The 20,311-nt window shown below is 37.2% G+C and overlaps 1 protein-coding gene across 3 annotated transcripts in view; it reads left to right on the top strand.

Moving 5' to 3' along the window:
* Window positions 1-774: 774 nt before the first annotated feature.
* Window positions 775-20,311, top strand: part of BANK1 (B cell scaffold protein with ankyrin repeats 1) — a 329,439-nt gene continuing 309,902 nt past the window's right edge. For all 3 annotated transcript variants that reach the window (XM_027970855.3, XM_042251204.2, XM_027970854.3), the window contains exon 1: window positions 775-1,058. In XM_027970855.3, coding sequence (XP_027826656.2) covers window positions 989-1,058 — 70 coding nt within the window. In that variant the 5' untranslated portion in view covers window positions 775-988. The remainder of the gene's footprint in view (window positions 1,059-20,311) is intronic.

The raw sequence follows: 20,311 nt of genomic DNA, 5'->3' as shown, positions 1-20,311 counted from the left end.
CCTAAAATGTTTGGGCAAATGCAATATCAAAGCAAACAAACAAGCCCCCCAAACCCAAACCAAAAAATTCCAACTATATATCTCTATCTACAGTATTACCTATACCTTTACTGACCCATCCATATCTGTAGGTCTGCTGGATGGCATCACCGATTCAAAGGAGATGAACTTAGGTAGACTCAGGGAGATAAAGAGAGATAGGGAGTCCTGGCTTGCTGCATGCAGTCCATGGGGTGGCAAAGAGTCAGACACGACTGAGCTACTGAACAACTCTCTCTCTTTTCCAGTACGTGTCTAGTTCTGGTAACCCTATTTCTTCCAGGAAGAAAGGGCATCGCAGAAGCCCTTGAATGGGACAAGAAAGTCGACAGGAACAGGTAACCTCGCTCTAAAAATGTCCTGAGTGAAAAGGTGAGGAGGGAACAGGCCCGAATAGTGTTGCCGCTGCTGCTGCTAAGTCGCTTCAGTCGTGTCCGACTCTGTTCGACCCCATAGATGGCAGCCCACCAGGCTCCCCCGTCCCTGGGATTCTCCAGGCAAGAACACTGGAGTGGGTTGCCATTTCCTTCTCCAATGCATGAAAGTAAAAAGTGAAAGGGAAGTCACTCAGTCGTGTCCGACTCCAAGCGACCCCATGGACTGCAGCCTACCAGGCTCCTCCGTCCATGGGATTTGCCAGGCAAGAGTACTGGAGTGGGGTGCCATTGCCTTCTCCGCCGAAGAGTGTTAGGAGAAACCAAAGTGGCCTAAAAAGGAGACCAGCGCGAGCCCGTGAGCAGTTTCACTTCCGCAGGGAGCCCAGCGCGGCGAGCCCTCGCCCTGCGGCCCGCGCCCAGGGGCTGCGTTTCCGGGACCTCGGCCGCAGCCGCCGCGGTGGGAAGCGGGCTGAGGACAGCGAGGCTTGGAGACCAGGTCGAGGAGAACCTCAGATCGAGAGAGTCCGGGCTCCGCGGGCACGCGTCCAGGCGCCTGGGCTTCAGCGGCCGCGATGCTGCCAGCAGCGCCAGCCTGGGCGCGCGGGAGTTGCGAGCAGCCTGCAGGCGGCCCAGCGCCCCCAGGTGGGTGCGCGCGCGGTCGGGAGGCGGGAGGGAGACCGGCCGGCCCCGGGGTCCCGCGGAGACCGTGCTCCTCGCGGTGCGGGACCAGGCTGCCGCTCTGCCCGCTTCTGCCGCGGGCTTCTTGGCCGGGGGAACCCGGACGCGAGGAGGTGGAAGCGCTCTTGAGGTCTGGGCAGCGTGCCACGGCCAGTGCTGCAACTTCTGAGGAGCTGGCACTCTCCAGGGCACCTGAAACAGCCGCCTCTAGTATCCAAAATCACCTTGAAATGTGTTTTACAGTTACACATCAGCCTAAAAATTCTGTCAACGTGTTACAGCAAAACTGCCCGTTTACCTGCCGGGGCTTCCCAAATCCAAACCGGTAAATGGCCTGTGACCTGCTAGTCAGACAGATTACTTTCTGTAGAAAGTCCTGGAAACAGCTTTTCCTAACGCAAAAGGAAGAGCAGTCAATTCAGCTCAATACATAAATGCATTTACGGGTCTAATGGAAGTGAAGGCACTTGTTTTCACTTCTTTTTGAAATACGTCAAATGCATTTGTGAATTGTATAATGATTATAAAGTGTTCAGTTTTGAAAATTAAAAAGAAAAAGGCTTCACTTGCATATTAAGAGTACTGGAGATGTTCACACTGACATAAGCGATAAAAAATCTGAGTGAAATTCTATTGATTTGCTGAATGGAGTTTCTCATAGCTTACTAGCATTTTAAAAAATTAAATTATGGTTTTAGCTATGGCAAGTGTGTTTTTTCACATATGAGTTTCAAAATACTGCTTTTTAGTTAAAATAGGAAGTGTACTTGTGGCAGTGGAAATGACAAGAAAAGAATTGATATCTTAATATGTTAACTTTCTGTGTAGTGAACACTGACATTCTGAAAGCTATGGTCTGATGGACTGCATCTTGGCTTGCTTCAGTAAATAAACCTTTGAACCTTCAGCAGGTTAGCTCTTTTGTATTTTTGGTTGAACAATTTTGTTAAATAGAATCAGCTACAGTTTGTTTCAAACTTCTAAATTGAGCAGTTTAGACAAAACATGACTATTATTTCACTTAATGCTCAAGTAATGCTTTGAGGTGTTTGGTAGTATGAATAATGCTGAAGTGATGTAAATTACCTTTTGTCTCATTCTGAGTCTCCCTGTTCCTCCTGTGCATTTCCCCTCATCTCTTTTGGTCCCTCCAGTACAATATTATTTTACTTGATTCATTTACCTCCTTATTTGGCTCAGCTAATGACACTTCTAACGAGCTCTCTTTTGTTGTTAATCCATGCCATTCCTAGATGTGGATAGTCTTCTAAAAGAACTAGTTCTGATTAATCTCTCTCTCTCTCTTTTTTTTTTTTTAAACAAAAACCTTTTTGTGTGACCTCTCTCTCTGCTTTGGGCAGGTGTCTCTGTCGCGTCATAGACTTTGGCTTAATGTGACACATTAGGGGTTAGTTACTCCAACTGCTTCACTTTAGATATGAGCAAACTGAGACTCAACGAGTGAGTTGCCCGCAGTTCCATGACCAATAAGTATCTGAAGATCTCATTCATCATTTTACCAACAGTCTTTTACCTATCCATCCCCAAGAGTTGTGTAGTAAAATGACTAAAATGGGCAAACACAATCTAAAGTGGTAAATAACATTTTTGTGCCTATGAAGATATATTTCCAGCAGTTGGTGTATGTTGTATTTGTAATGACAACATTGTATAAATTTCCATCAGAGTGTTCAACTTGTCATTTAGGGGAAGAAGGAAAAATATGATACCCAGAACTAAGACAGTGTGAAAATGATGCACAGTGGATGAAAATTCCATTAGACTCTCTTTTCTGGTTTATGAGTAACTAGATCCTGTCTACTAATGTCCAAAAGAGAAGTTCCTTCTTTGTTTTATTCCAAAACTAATGATTGTTTAAATCTAATTTTGACTGCTACCTTCAATAAAGACTGTTTACTAAAGCATAGAATATTCTCTACTCCATAGTTTCTGTATTTCTTATTAATATTATTTGAGGCCGCTGATGAAGACAAAGATGAATTGTTAGGTTAAAAGCAGAGAGCATCTGTCCTGTCTCACCGTATGCTAGATGCTTATACATAGTTTGTGAGGAATAGTTTGTCTAAGCATTGTGTCTAAAGCTCTTGAGGATTTGAAGCTTTTCCCTCCAACTATAATCTTCCAGCATAGTCAGTGATCTAGATTTCTCCTACCATGGAGATTCCTTTATTTAACTCTGCTGACTGATAAAACTTTCTTCAGACAAGCTGGAAAGGTTCTGATAGGCTTATTTATGTTGAGATTTTAAAGTGAGGTGCTCTCTCAGGGCCTTCTTAATATGGAATAATTGTATAATATTTAATTGCTTAGGATTTCAGGCATATAGCAGCATATTGGGCATAGGAACCTTTTCTTGCCGTGTCTTTCTGAACACGTGCTATAGGCGATCATGATCATGCCCTACTTAGGATGGCCTCAGCTCAGACTGGAGAAGGCAGTGGCACCCCACTCCAGAACTCTTGCCTGGAAAATCCCATGGATGGAGGGGCCTGGTAGTGCAGTCCATGGGGACGTGAAGAGTTGGCACAACTAAGCGACTTCACTTTCCCTTTTCACTTTCATGCATTGGAGAAGGAAATGGCAACTCACTCCAGTACTCTTGCCTGGAGAATCCCAGGGACGGGGGTGCCTGGTGAGCTGCCGTCTATGGGGTCGCACAGAGTTGGACATGACTGAAGCAACTTAGCAGCAGCAGCAGCTCAGACTGCTTCAAATCCAGTCCAGCTTCATTGCTTATCTGCTTTGTGATCTTGGATAAATAAATCAATCTATCATTATATCAATTTGTCCAGTTACAAAGTAAATGTGGATGGAACAATAGCATTTATTTGAAAGAATGTTTTTGAGGATTAAAGGAGAAAATGCATGTGAAGTGCTTTTCAAGGTGCCATAGCAAATAGTAATTGCTTAATACATGTTGGCTATTGTTTTACTCCTTTGGTCATTGATTGATAGTGTAATATTTGCATGTGGAAAGTAAAATTCTTGTTGAGAAACTACCTCATGCTGACTTGGGGAAAAACTTAAAAGGATGAAGCCATCAAACTCCCACATCAAAAAAGACTGGGGAATGTGGCTTCCTATAGAAAGACATTGTCATAATCTTGGGGAAATAGTGTGGTTAATAGTTCCGGGAGGAGGGGAAAAAAAGGAATCCGCAATGAGAAAAAAAAAAAAAAAAAAAGATTGATTAAAAGGGTTTAAATTAGAGCAGTTACAAGAAAGAATAAAATGGGAATTTAATGGGACAAAATGAGAGCTATATTATTTCAGAATTATTTCTCCGTATCACAGAGAATCAATTATGACCCAATTAAAGCAAAAAAAAAATATGAAAAAAATAAGCATCAAACGTAAAATTGTGGAATATTTCATCAAATTATAAGAAGATAGAAGATCTGTTTTACCAAAACATTTACTGCTAGGCTGAAAAACAAATCTAATGTAAAGAATATCATTCCTGTCAAATATAAATCACATGTTTTAAGAAATTAAATGGCTGCTACCTGACCATCAGGGCTCTCTTGGTGGCTCAGATGGTAGAGAAGCTGCCTGCCAATACAAGAGGCCTGGCTGTAATCCCTGGGTTGGGAAGATCCCCTGGAGAAGGGAATGGCAACCCACTCCAGTATTCTTGCCTGGAGAATCCCATGGACAGAGGAGACTGGTGGGCTACAGTCTATGGGGGTCACCAAGCAACTTTCACTCACTACCTGATCATCTAAGATACAGTTGCTATTTTATTACTTTATATATATATATATATATATATATATATACATATATATAAAATAGAATATCTTAGAATAATTTTGGAGACATCTATGAAATAAGAATAGGAAGGACAAATATTCTAGAAGTTGTTATTTAAAAATGAGTTGTCATATGGTCTTATAATTCTTTCCTATTTGAAATATAAAGATGGTGTCTATGTTTTACTGCAGATACTAAAATAGTTCAGGTGGTGAAGATAACAGATATTATATGGAATTATACCCTCCTGTATTTATTTTTCACTCAGAAATATAATGAGCCTTTTAGACCTTTACCATTAGATGTAAATTTCTTTGCTGCTTCCAAATGCTCCTGATTGAGATAATCTAGAAAGATTACTTCTCTTTGTAATCATGAGAAGTAATTCATTATTACCTTGTGGTATTTTGTAAGATTTTCTTTGTATCCAGTTCAAGTTTTGCTTTATCATATGAACTATGTGTCATATTTCCTTTTCTTTTAAGCTTCATATTAGTAATTCTCATTGCTTCATTTTCATGTGTTCCATTTAATAAGGAAGACATACTGAAAAGCACAAGACATTCTTAACGTGGAGTTTCATTTGCCCAATTTTGTTTGGTCATGATCTGGGTTGAGGTGTCAACCTCATCCTTCAATCAGGATCAATGGTCTCATTCCCTTTTTTTTTCATATTTATCTGTAGGATCATGTCTAACTTTCAGAAGAACAATATAGTTTCAGACTACTTGAAATGTTGGCCTTTTAGTAGCTATCCTGTATTATGTTTCTACTTTGAATTTATGTGATTGGGATATCACATTACTTTGATAGGTGAGCATGTCAGAAGATTAGCACCTAATTTGGACAAGAAGTTATGTTGTTTCATATAGTCATATGAAAACATTTAATAATTCATTGTGGCCTTTCATTTCCTAACAGTTTTCTAAACTGTTAAAGTCTTTTTTTAAGGGATGGGGTGCAGGGTGGAGAAACATCAATATGCAGAAACATATCACATCAAAGTGGTAGGATTCTATAAAATCATGGCACTGGAATGACAAATTTTAGCGTACTTCTTGTGACTGTATGAAGAATCCTTAAAATGTACACATTTTCTGCATTGGCCAATCACATTTTATTTAGATTTAGAAGACCAGTGTAATTAAGAAATCTCAGGAGACAACTGCAGCTTTAATGTAATTCGTGAACTATTGGGTCCCTATTGGAGCCAGTCCGTTGACTGCTTAATGGCCAGTGATGTGTGTTGTCTGGCATTTAAAGATTTGTTGGATTCAACAAAGCCCTTCTTTCCTTCCAAACAATAGATAATGAGACTGTTAGCAGTGGAAGGTCAATGTTCGGTGACATACGATAGAAAATGACAACTAGTTGACTCGTGTGGAAGATGGATAATTAGAAAAAAGACTAGAAGAGAGAATTAAGGAGGACTGAAAGACAGAGGGAAGAGTCTTGGTTTCTCACTTTCCATTTCCAAGTCATGTAAGACCCCGATGCACTTGTTGTTTTGATATTGTCTGTTCGTGAAATGCCTGTGACATCCTGCAATGACTTTTTCTTTATATGAACTAGTTTGAATGAGTTTCTTTTCTTTCTTTTTTTTTTTTTTTTTTGGAGGGAAAAAAAGAGTTTGGGTTAGAATACCTTTATTTCTCAAACACTGCCATTCCTGTTCCTGTAAGCGTCTCCTCTTTTAGAAAAATGCTGTTATTGTTAAAGTGATGTCTTCTAAGAATCTTCCACTGAAAGTTCAAAATCATCAGAATTAGATCTATTCCTTTTATGTGATAAAAAAAAGAGTGCCTTGTGAGGAAGTCTGGTGGTCCTCTAGATAAAAATATTTGGAGTTTTCTAGCTTTATGGTGCATATTTGAAGAACTTGAAGTCTCATTAGTTGGTGAGGAAATAACTCATTCAAAGGTTAATACTATGAGTTAAGCTCTATTAAGAAGTCTAGAGTTTTGAATTATGTAGTTATAAAATTATAATAATTATAAAATTTGGCAATAGAATTTTTATGCTTTGTTAATACAGTCATTTTACTTATATGAAAAGTTTATAGCATGCTGTTTCTGACAAACTTTTAAAATGTGTTTAAATTGAGGCACACAAATAGGATGCTTATGACATTTATCTTATTAAAAAAGAAAGAAGAATTATAAAATTCCTCCAGCATAATTTACAAGCTATTATCTCAATCCTCCTGGCAGATGATAAAAAACAGCACCACTGACAGGCCATTGTGAACACTTTATCCACACTATCAGTGGATTAATATCAATCTGAAGCAGTGTAATCAGCATTTTACTTCAGAGATTGGTCCTTGATTAAGATCTTTTGTAGTAATCGAGTAGAAAGTTTAGTATCCTCATTAGGTTACAGATGATATGTTATTAATAGTGTTAATGATCACCTTGGAAACAAGGTTAGAATTTGGTGTGCTCTTACCAAATTGGAGAGATAGCCACAAATTAATGAAGTTCAGGTGTGATCAATTAAGTGTAATGATGTAGGTGAAGGAAGGAGACTCAGTGACAGAAAATTTTTCAGAGTTTAACAAGGTTACAGTCAGTCTTATAATGAGCAAGGGGAGAGTTGCAGGAGAAGCTGGAAAAGTAAACTGAAACTAAATTACCTAAACCTGAAGGAAAAGTCCCCCAAGTGTGAGTGGATACTGAAGAATTTTAAAGCAGAAGCATAACATGACTAGATTTTTGTTTTTAGACGATCATGTGAAAGGTTCTTCTTCTTCTAAATCACCTTCTGAATCAATGAAGGTGAAAATAAAAAGAGTTTATGATCTGAAAAAAATAAAAGATCTTGTGAGGTGCTTTTGGTACAGTTAATTAGAAGAGGTCAACAATGGGTGTTTTTGAACAATTAGGAATTTATCCAAAAGCAAAATAAAGGGAGAAATGGACGTGTTTATTGAGAACTATATACTTTTTGTGCTATAGTAGTAGATACAGAGTCTGAGGGGGAAGGAGATGTGAAGAGTCAATGGTAGGTTTGTGGCCTGGAAAACTGGGAAGATCATTAAGTTATCATTTACTCCAATGGAAAAGACTGAAGGACCAGGAAGAAATGGCAAGGGCATGAGAACATTCAATTTCAATTTTGCATGTGTTAGATTTGGGCTAGATGAGAAATACTCAGGTAGTGATGTCAGATAAGCATTTAATGTTATGATACGGAGCTCAGAAAGGGAGTTCAGGCTAGAGATATAAAATTGGGAAAAATACCTTGGCTTAGCTAGTAAAGAGTCTCTGCCAATGCAGGAGATGTGTATTTGATCCCTTGGTTGGGAAGATCCCCTGGAGAAGGAAATGGCAACCTGCTCCAGTATTCTTGCCTGGGAAATCCCATGGACAGAGGAGCCCAGCGGGCTACAGTCCATGGAGTTATAAACAGTTAGACACGACTGAGCGCACAGGTATGCACAGTCTTTAAAATTGTATCAGTAAGTAAGATAGCAGAAAAGAAGTGTTTAGAGTGGAAAGAAACGCTGACCCAGGGTAAAGAACCACATAAAGTAAAATTTACATATTGATAGAGACAGAGGAGTTACCCTATATGATTGAGGAGAGGCTGAAAAGAGAAGGAGGAAAATAGTATAATGGGAGGAATTCAAGAATGAGGTGTTTTGGGGAGGCAGGAGTGGTGAACTGATTGAAATTCTTTAAATAGTTCAGGCAAATTGAAGACTGAAATTTAACTGATGAATCTGACATGAAACTTAGCGATGACTGTAGGGAGAGAGGTTAAGTAGCTTTAGGAGAGGGGATGAGAGTTGAAGGGTGAAGGTAGATGAGGATGTGGATGCCATGTAGACAGCTTTTGAAAGCTTGGCTCCAGAATGTAGAAAGAAAGTAGCCATTGCAGGAGATGTGGGTTAAAGAAAGGGTTTTGTGTATTTGTTTTTTGTTTTAAGATCTGTGCTAGTGTGATGGTTTATTTGTACTCAAAAGCTGATAGCACTACACCAAAGGAGATTTTTTCCTGTGAAAAGGTTCAGAGATAAGTTCCATAAATTTCATTATGAACACATTTTAATGTAGATATTTTCTTATGTGTTTAAATATTCTGTTTCATCCTTTCCCTTCCTTCTTTCCTTCTCTTCTTCCATGATTCTGGAGTGCCTCTCTTCTCCCTCTCCTCCCCTCCCCTCCTTCATTCCCTTTCCCCCTCCCCATCTCCTTCTCTCTATAGGCATGAATGTTAATGGGAAATAATGAATATTTACTTGCATTGAACCTTTATTTCCATGCTGGATTTTTCCATAGTTTTGCTTTTATTGATCATCCCTTCCTTTTTATCCAAATCTGAATCAGTGCATCGCTATTACAGTCATGTCTTTGCATATGTTTCAACTTGTACCCCCTCTTTTACCATCAGAGCTGCTTGATTGAACTCCAACCCTGAATAAGTCTATCCAACTGTTTTCTTCCTGTTTGAATCCAAGTAACTGAATGTTGCTAAGTGAAAACACATTCGGGCAAGTTGGAAGAGTTATAAATTTGGGCAGTTCCTGTTACATACTACTTGTGTCATAGAAGATTTTGATAATAAATGACAGTGAGTTGAAAATTGTATTCTCTGAATGCAGGTTTGTTCTATGATGTCAGATCAGTGAACTCTTCCATACTTTCTGTCTGTTGATGGGCAAAAACACTATACTGTGCTTCCTGACACTGTATCAACTAGACATGTGGCTCTTGGGCACTTGAAATACAGCTGGTTCAAATTGAGATATGCTGTAAATGTAAAAACACTCACTAGTTTTCAAGGATTTAAAATAGAATGTAAAATCTTTCAGTAACTTTAATATTGATTTACATGTTTTACTGGATTGAATAAAATATATTGCTATAATTTCACCTATTTCTTTTTATTTGTTGTTACAGAGCTGTTAAAAAATTAAAATTACATATGGGATTTGCACTTGTGATTTATATTGTATTTTCTGTTGGATAGCACCGCTCTAAGTTTTCAAAAAATCCCAATGAAATCTGTTGAAGGTTTGATTTCTTTCTTATGAAATACTGTTATATAAATATTACCAATATCTGACGCGAACAATGCTAACATAATTCACAATTCCTCCAATAGTTTAAAGAGACCCTCTCCCCATTCATGCTTACCCACAGAGGTATTTTAATAATGACATTATAGTATTACTTGAATGTTTAAATCATAGAGTAATACTTAAATAGTGTAAATGCTAAAATTTACCTACGATTTTTCATATCATTTACTCATATTTCTATTATATCTTTTACCTTAATAACTTGTGAGGTCACATTATATATTGAAGATTTAAACTTTATCTTATCATCACAGGTATTTTTCTTAGTCTATTGTGATCTTTCTAAATGATTTTGATTATGGTGTTTGTTGCCACTGAATACATTTTAATGCTCATTTTTTCAAATACACTTATATTTTCTTTCACAATTCTGTTCCCTGTCTTGGCTAGGGGAGTCTTAAAAATCCCTAAGTGACCACTGTAATTTTCTGTATTTTTTTCTAAGATTTTAATTTTTATAGTTGCATGTAGTATGCTTGAGATTTATTTTTGTGTATAGCATGAGGCTAAAATCCAACTTAAGTTTTTCTTTTTTAATATGGGCAGCTAGTTGAGAAAAACATTTATAAAATGAATCCTACTCTTGTAAGTGAATCGAAATACCACCATTGCCATACAGCAAAGCTTCATGTATCTGGGAATTTGCATTCTGAATTCTCTGTTCCACTAATGTTTTTGTTTATTCCCAAGCCAATTTCTGCTAAGGAAAGTTCTCTCAAGAAATCGCCTTTTCCATAATATTTTTTTGGCTATTAATAGATATTTATTATTCTATTTTTCCACTTGCATTTAAAGATGATTTTGTCCACTTCTCCTTCCCATGAAATAATTGGGATGCTGTGTAACACATAGTTTAAAAGCATTTAATAGAAAGCCATCTACCAGTTTTAATCAGAAAGAACTTCAAGTTAGGGAATTAAGTGTAATTATTGTTGCTCAGTCATGTCAGACTCTTGGTGACCCTACAGACTGTAACCTGCCAGGCTTCTTTGTACATGGGATTTTCCAGGCAAGAATATTGGAGTGAGTTGCCATGCCCTCCTCCAGGGGATCTTCCTGACTCAGGGATTGAACTCGAGTCTCTTGTGTCTTCTGCATTGCAGGCAGATTTTTTACCATTAGCACCAATCAACATTAAATGCTATCAACTATTCTGTTGGATTAATATGGATAAAAAATTCTGTGTCCAAAAGGTCCAAGGTTTCAGAATAAGTATATAGTAACTTGGGTTATTTAATTCAGTTGACAAAGCTGGAAACTTTCAACTCACTCATATTTCAGTTACATGAAGATTGAACTTTCCTGATATGCTTCTGTGAAAAAATGTTACAAGATATTACTTTCTATATTTGAGATGTCTTTCCAGATAATATTTTTTCACAAAATTAGCTCATTAATTGAGTTGAATCATTAATTGGAAAGATGTGACCTTTGCACTGAAATTATGAGATAGAAAATATCTAATATTTTATCAGTATTAAACTGAATAAGATGTTAAAATGAAAAAAAAAGGCATAATTCCTTAAAAAGAACTTGATAGATCTTTGGATACATATATAGAGTTTCAGTTTAAAATTTATCAAAAATTTTGTTTGTTTTATAGACCAAACTAATCTCCTAATCTCTTACATGTTTCCTATACATTTTTCCAGTTTTACGCTGTTAAAATTTATCGTGTTATTTGACAAGATAACTTAGGCTGCAAGTTGTGTTACCCTTTGTGAGTTCATTATCTGTACTGATATCTGCAGCTTATCTGTGTCAACTCAGATATAGGGTCTATCACTTGTGTGACTTTGAGCTGATTATGTAGGATCCAATTCTTTTATATCTGGAGTGGGTAACACACCTATTTTATAGCCTCGGGATAATTAAATATAATTCTGTGTGTAGAGCACCTAGAGCATTCATAACAGGTGCTTAGCAAATGGCCGATATTACATTCAGCATAAGCTGCATTCAACTTGCACTTTTATTAGAAGGAATGTGTTTACATGGCTCATTCTCACACTTCGGGTGTCGTGTACATATGAATCTCAGGATTGAGAGCCTCATATAAATGTTCTTTCAGTTCTCCTGTTTAATTTTTCTCAACACTACATTAAACAGTATAATAATATCTCAAACACATGTTTCTCTGGGTTTTCACTCCAAACTGAACGTGAAGAAACCTGTGATCCGTTATGAAAATAAATGCTATGGTTCTATATATGAATGCAATGTAGTCTTCAGGGAAAATAGTTAATGGGTAAAGAACATTTTTCTCATTTTGAGAATTTAATTCTGTTTAAGCATCATATTTTTAAAAATAAAAATGTAGTAAACTTTCATTTCTTTATTCTTGAAGGAGACTTTGTTCATAGCTATACCATATAGTATACTTCCTGCCCTCCCAGCCTTATGAAGACAGAAGAATGTACAGAAAAGCTGGACCATAGTGTAGTTGACTCAGTCTCTGAACTTTTGCAATGAAGGCATTTCTTATATCATCATGTAGTTAAATAATAGTTGATATAGTTGCGCAGGCAGTGTTTTAGCAATATATTTGAAATTGTTTAAATTATGTCTGAGCAGTGTATTCCTTATAGGGTATAAATCTATACAGTGTTTCACCTAGACATCTAAGGGTGAGCAGAATAGCAGAAAGGATCCCCAAAGCAAATTTCTAGTTCTGAGTAACCCTCAGTTCCTGTAATTATGGAAAGAAAAGGACAGCTTTTCTATTAATTTTATGAAGGCCAGCCTTCTGAGAATCCAGCAGTTAACACCCATTTCATTTCTGCTCTCCTTATGAAAACATAGAAGAATCGTTAGAAAGTATGTTCACATGCAGTGTTTTATTGTATGACCTCTTAGAATAATTCTCTGATCTGGTGCATATACGAATCTAGACTCTGAACTCCTCATTCTGAATTCAAAGCCTAGCAGAATCACCTAGTAGTTAGTCATAGGACCTTAAGTTACTCTGTGACAAGAGCTCTCCATACCTCACAATGAAATGAGGAAAGAGCGTGTAGTAGTACTTGAAGCGGGCGCGTACTCTGTAATTGATGACTGTCATGGTTGCTGCAAGGCAGGTAGGCCAGCAGCCACGTGGGACGTTATGAAGGATGACCCACACTTCTCTTACCTGATGGTCAATGCCTCAAAAATCTAAAGAGTTCATACTTTTGAGCTTCGTTCCTTTAATACTGCGTTGCCCCTGTTATTCCGTACCATATATATTCCTGGGGAAAAAAAGGTGTTCTGTGGTGAAATAAGTTTTGATATATATATCATACATATGATATATATGTATAGGTATAAATATGATATATGTATTATATATATATATCATATATATATATTAGGTCATTAAAATAGCCTGAGAAATTATGCAACTAACAGTGTCTGTTCAATTTCCTTGAAGCCATTGTCTCATAAATGTTTTTAACCATGGTATGCTTTGTTATCACAACACTGGAAGAGAAGTAAGTTCTTTTGCACAAAAAATTATCATCCCTGTTAAATGGCAATTTCTTGAGATTCCTGAGTTCTTTCAACCAGAAATTGATGGCACTCTTTTTAGTTTTTTTCTTCAGTTCTGTTCATCCCATTGGGTAAATAAAGTTCTCACTCTGCTGTTGACCACATTTGAAATGAGCAGAAGGGAAGGAGGCTTATCATAGAAATAAAAGTGGAGGGGGCTATAGATAGGGAAATGGCGTTGGCAGGCTAAGTAGGGCACAGACAATTTGCTGATTTTTAAAATTCTCTTATGATTATTTCTGACTTTTCTGGTGGGACTTTTATTATGGGATGTGCCAGAGAAAACAGGAGGAAATGTGGGGATGAAATGGAACTGGGAAAGAACCTAGGGAATTCTAAGATAAGAGTATTTTGGAGTGTTGTGTTTATGATGTTGATATTCAGATAGCATGTGTACATCTTAACTGAGCAAATAACTTAAAAGATATTTTCACATGTTAAATGTATAAACCTGCCACTGTCTCAATAATCATGTATGCTATGTAAATGGCCTCACACTGTTGAATTATTGGGATTTCATTCATTAGAAGATTCTAAAATTAAGAACAACTTGACAGATGTTTTTCATGTTAGAAATGTTTGTCAGTGAAGCACATGTTTGATGCAAATATATGGGCTAATAAGAGTCACTCAGATAAATTATTGCTGAAATATTTTTCTACCTAAAACAACAGAAACTGATATAAATGCAAATAACTTAGAGAATGAGTTTTATGTCTTAGAGATGGACTAACTTAGTAGGTCACATAGAAAGCAACGTTAATATGACAATGACTGCTATTACTCAAATAGATTGGATGCTATTTAAAGGAATGGGTAGCCTCTGGCATCCATTCAACAGAGAGAAGCACATTAATAGATGCTTCCTGATGAGCTAGTACAAAGTGTGACATTAGAGTTGCTGACTAAGTTTATGAAAGAGAATAAATAAAGGTGAAGCCATTTCTGAATGCCCTGTTTATGAATATCCTTGGAGTTCTATATTTACCCTTAGTTAACCAGCCTGGGATTTCCAAGTTCTTTCTTAATTGTTTGGTTTGCACATGAACTGCCTTTGATTATGAAAAATGTTTCAAACTCACAGAACCTTTTACACAAAGATAATTTTAAGGCAGTTCTCAGTATTATGTTAATGTTTAAATCTGATAACAAATACATTAGTTATTTTTACTAAGATTTCTATAACCTTTTAATATAACTTAAGAGTATTTAGTTAATTAGAATATCTTTTGGGATAAATAGAAAAAGTATTATTATTGTCTAAAAGTTTATGAAATTTAATATCCTGCATTTATGTATAGAAGATTAAATCATTTTCTTTATTATTCTTTTTTCTAAAATAATACATACCCATAGGTGAAAATATGTACCAGGGTTAAAAAAGTAGAAAAAAGAGATATATGTACTTCTAATTTTTGTTTTTCTATGTTTACTTCTAATACTTTTACTTGTTTAGCTTTGTTGCTTTAATACATTTACTATTTGCATATACATTTTAAAATTACATTTGTATGGCTATTTGGTGATGTAGCATTTGTAAATATTTCTGCTGTGCTCTTGCCTCATTTAAATATATTGCACAATGTTTTAAAACAAAAGGAAACAAAAAGAAGGAAATCCACAGTGATTTATTGGATAGAAGAACAGATCATCCTCCAGACAAGATTATTTTTATTACTTTAAATAATTATTTTAGTTAAGTAATTAAATATGAATTATTTTTATTAACTTGCTGTTGCTGCTAAGTTGCTTCAGTCGTATCCGACTCTGTGCGACCCCATAGACGGCAGCCTCCCAGACTCCCTGTCCCTGGGATTCTCCAGGCAAGGCCACTGGAGTGGGTTGCCATTTTAAAGAAAGACAAATTCGGTATGATTTAACTTATATAGAAGACAAAACAAATTGCCCAATGTAACAAAGCCAAAACAAAGTCTTAGATACAAAGAACAAACACTGGTTGCCATAGAGAAAGAGGGAGAGGGGAGAGGGAGAATGAGTGGTGAGAGAGACTGTGAGGTGCAAACTTTCAGACAAAATAAATGAGTCACGGGGGGCAGGGTGAAATGTCCAACAAGGGGAATATAGTCAATAATATTGTAATAAATTTGTATTTTAACAGATGGTAACTAGACTTTTCATGGTGATTGTTTGTAATTTACAAAAGTGTCACATCATTATGTTGTGCACCTGAAATTAACACAGTGTTGTAGGTCAATTATACTTCAATTAAAAATAATATATGTATACTGTCTTAGCCATTTTAAGTATACAATTCAGTGTTGTTCCTGTAGTCACCATGTTACCTTCAGTGACTTCATGGTGACATGTAGTCACCATGCTGTACATTGCCTAAGTTTCAACTCTCATTTAAATTATAATTATAAATGAGAATTATGATTTAACTTTCGTTTAAATAAAGCATGAGTCTCTTTCCCAAATATTTTTGTTAATATTTCGTAAGTTATGTTGCCATTGTTTTCAACGTTTTCCAATGCTTATGTCACTTTGATCCCTTGAGTGTATCATGATACAGTGGGAAGAGTACAGTTTTACTGTTTGGAAAGGGTTCTATAGCCGAGCAAGTCCCTAGTGTTGTCTCCCATATTGTTTTTTAAAGATTGATGATGTAAATTAACACTTACAAGATGCTTATTGGCCCTGCAACAATAAAGAGTTACCTTTATTAACTCTTCTAAGCCTTATTGTGGATGGTTTTCATTGTAGGAAATTTGGGAAATATAAGGAAGAAACATAAACTTCCATTTCATTGTACTGCCCAAACTTCGTCTTGTTTACATGTTGGTGTTGTATACATTTTTTTTTACCTATAAGTATGTATATAGCATTTTTAAAGGCAAAATTGGACCTAACTGATGGACCTAAAATAATAAAGAAAGAAAACAATAAGTGTTTAAGAACATAAAAAATTTTTGTACCAATCGATTTGAAGTCATCTGACAGGACAGGATCAAATCCTGGCTTTGTCATTAATGGACCTTCATCTTTTACAAGCCATGCAACCTCTTTCATACCCAGGAGGCATTATGTATATTGATGATAACATCAATTATTCAAGAGAATGATAAGCTCATACTAGTAATTCAATTAGTACCTCTTATCTTAAAAAAAACTACAGAAATTAAAATTGCTTTCTCTAGGCACTTGGAATTGAGGATATTTGTCAAGAAAAGGGTGGACTAATGCCTCTCTCTACATTCCTGTGTAGGAGTAATTACCCTTCCTTCATCTATCCTGCCATCTCCTGTGCTAGGCTCCAGGGATATACACAAAGTTGGCTCTAGCTCTCAGGGACTGTATTTAAGTGAAACAGGGTGGGACAAGCTGAGTAGTTCTACTTCTTTTTATTTTCACTCTAATTCAACATCAGGTGACTAAAAATCCCTTGGCCTGCCAAGATCTGAATAATTCAATCATGAGAACTAGTTAGCAGGCTGAGCAACAGCTAAAAATGTTTTCTCTGATGATTGGGGGTGACTCCTGATGCAAAACTGCTATTCCAGAATGCCACCACTCATTTTAGAATGCAGTCATGAGTACAGTCTCTTGGGACAGAGTTTTGAAAATTTTATTCACTAAGACCTTCCAAAGCAAAGAAATAGAGGAAAACAATAGAATGGGAAAGACTAGAGATCTCTTCAAGAAAATTAGAGATACCAAGGGAACATTTCATGCAAAGATGGGCTCGATAAAGGACAGAACTGGTATGGATCTAACAGAAGCAGAAGATATTAAGAAGAAGTGGCAAGAATACACAGAAGAACTGTACAAAAAAGATCTTCATGACCAAGATAATCACAATGGTGTGATCACCAATCTAGAGCTAGACATCCTGGAGTGTGAAGTCAAGCGGGCCTTAGAAACCATCACTACGAACAAAGCTAGTGGGGGTGATGGACTTCCAGTTGAGCTATTTCAAATCCTGAAAGATGATGCTGTTAAAGTGCTACTCTCAATATGACAGCAAATTTGGAAAACTTTGCAGTGGCCACAGGACTAAAAAAGATCAGTTTTCATTCCAATTCCAAAGAAAGGCAATGCCAAAGAATGCTCAAACTACCGCACAATTGCACTCTTCTCACATGCCAGTAAAGTAATGCTCAAAATTCTCCAAGCCAGGCTTCAGCAATACATGAACTGTGAACTTCCTGATGTTCAAGCTGGTTTTAGAAAAGGCAGAGGAACCAGAGATCAAATTGCCAACATCCTCTGGATCATCGAAAAAGCGAGAGAGTTCCAGAGAAACATCTATTTCTACTTTATTGACTATGCCAAAGCCTTTGACTGTGTGGATCACAATAAACTGTGGAAAATTCTGAAAGAGATGGGGTTACCAGGCCACCTGCCTTTTGAGAAACCTATATGCAGGTCAGGAAGCAACAGTTAGAACTGGACATGGAACAACAGACTGGTTCCAAATAGGAAAAGGAGAACATCAAGGCTATATATTGTCACCCTGCTTATTGAACTTCTATAGAGTACATCATGAGAAACTCTGGGCTGGAAGAAGCACAAGCTGGAATCAAGATTGCTGGGAGAGATATCAGTAACTGCAGATATGCAGATGACACCACCCTTATGGCAGAAAGTGAAGAGGAACTAAAAGCCTCTTGATGAAAGGGAAAGAGGAGAGCGAATAAGTTGGCTTAAAGCTCAACATTCAGAAAATGAAGATCATGGCATCTGGTCCCATCACCTCATGGGAAATAGATGGGGAAACAGCGGAAACAGTGTCATACTTTATTTTGGGGGGCTCCAAAATCACTGCAGATGGTGATTGCAGCCATGAAATTAAAAGATGCTTACTCCTTGGAAGGAAAGTTATGACCAACCTAGATAGCATATTCAAAAGCAGAGACATTACTTTGCCAACAACGGTCCATCTAGTCAAGGCTATGGTTTTTCCAGTGGTCATGTATGGATGTGAGAGTTGGACTGTGAAGAAAGCTGAGTGCTGAGGAATTGATGGTTTTGAACTGTGGTGTTGGAGAAGACTCTTGAGAGTCCCTTGGACTGCAAGGAGATCCAACCAGTCCATTCTGAAGGAGATCAGGCCTGGGTGTTCTTTGGAAGGAATGATCCTGAATTTGAAACTCCAGTACTTTGGCCACCTCATGCGAAGAGTTGACTCATTGGAAAAGACTCTGATGCTGGGAGGGATTGGGGACAGGAGGAGAAGGGGACGACCGAGGATGAGATGGCTGGATGGCATCACTGACTTGATGGATGTGAGTTTGAGTGAACTCTGGGAGTTGGTGATGGACAGGGAGGCCTGGCGTGCTGTGGTTATGGGCTCGCAAAGAGTCAGACACGACTGAGCGACTAAACTGAACTGAGGTGAAGACCTTCCCCAGTTTTTGACTATACTACCCATCATCTTGTTTAAGTAAATGTTTCCTTTTGGCTATTTTTTTTTTTAGCTTAAATATGATACATTTAAAAAGATTATGTGGCTACCATAAATAAAAAATCATTACCTCTTGCCATTAGTAGATGGTGACCATACAAATACACAGATTGAAAATCAAATAATTTTGAAAAAAGCAGCTAAGGACAAGCTCTGGGCCTCTGGGTCACTCTGTCTTTGATAGTGGTGGAGTTCTTGAAGTTGCAGGAGCTCCAAACTGGAACATAGGCCTGAAGGAGTCAGGATTGGAGGAGTGTTCTAAAGGGAGTGATATTCCCTCTATGACTTCCAGTCCCTGTGTCCCAGGAATTGGCATCCTACCTCTGGCAAATGCCCTCTTGAAAGGCATATTTCACGTTCCAGATGTTTGAAAGGAAGTTTTCTTTTAGAGCTGACAGGTGTCAGGCACTGTGATAAATGCTCAACATACTTTATCTCATTTAATTTTCTCAACTACCAATTTCATAAGTTCTATTATCCGAATGTTACAAGTAGGTAATCTAGTTTTAGAGATGTTAATTATTTGCCCAATTGGACTCCATGACAGCCTGACTCCAAAGCTTGACATTTTGGCCACTGTATGCCTCTCTGTAGTGAACTCACTTCTTTCTCATGCAAACTCAGATATACATCCACGTCAAGCAGGTATCCCTCCCACGTGAGCATTTCCTTTTTTAAATCAATAAAATAGCCGTATGTACAGAAAGTTATTTTAATAGAATAATATACAACATAAAAGATACCATTACTTATTAGTAGATTGACTTAGAAACATTCTTAATAAGTGATAGAATAGACAACCACAGTTTCCAACTGATAATCATAAAAATTTAGAGAGTTTTGCTACTTTTGAGGTCCTTAGAGATGAGTGAAGTAATAGGAAGTGAAATATCTACAATGAAATGCTAGAAAAAATGTCTTTCATAAAGGCCATTAGGGTATTTAAAATCATCAAAGCTGTAATACAGATGTGATTAAAATATACTGTAAAATGCCTGCGATAGAGTAGTTTAAGAATGCAAGGCTAATAATTTGCATCTGCCTAATACTTTGCATTCTCAAAGGAATTTTCAAACCCCTACTAATTGACTCTTAGAAAATTCTTCTAACATATCATTTACTTTGACTCAATGAGAAATGTAAACAATGATCATTGAAGCTGTTTAATCAAGGTTATCCTGCAAATACTGTGTGAGGAGAAGCAGAGAGTGTTCTTGCTTGTATATCTATCTGTTTTATGTCAGAAGGCTGTAGGAAGAGGAGAGAAGAAACCAGAGCTGAAAGCAGTGTTCAAATGTTGTGGCGGACACCGTAATGGTTCTCTAAGATTGTTGTTTTTTAGTTGCTCAGTCATGTTCAACTCTTTTGAGATCCAGTGGACTGTAGCCCACCAGGAATCCCTCT

This window comes from Ovis aries, chromosome 6, assembly GCF_016772045.2.
Source record: "Ovis aries strain OAR_USU_Benz2616 breed Rambouillet chromosome 6, ARS-UI_Ramb_v3.0, whole genome shotgun sequence".
Lineage (NCBI taxonomy): Eukaryota > Metazoa > Chordata > Mammalia > Artiodactyla > Bovidae > Ovis > Ovis aries.
Note: the sequence above shows the minus strand (reverse complement) of the source record. Positions and strands in the feature narration are given on the sequence as shown.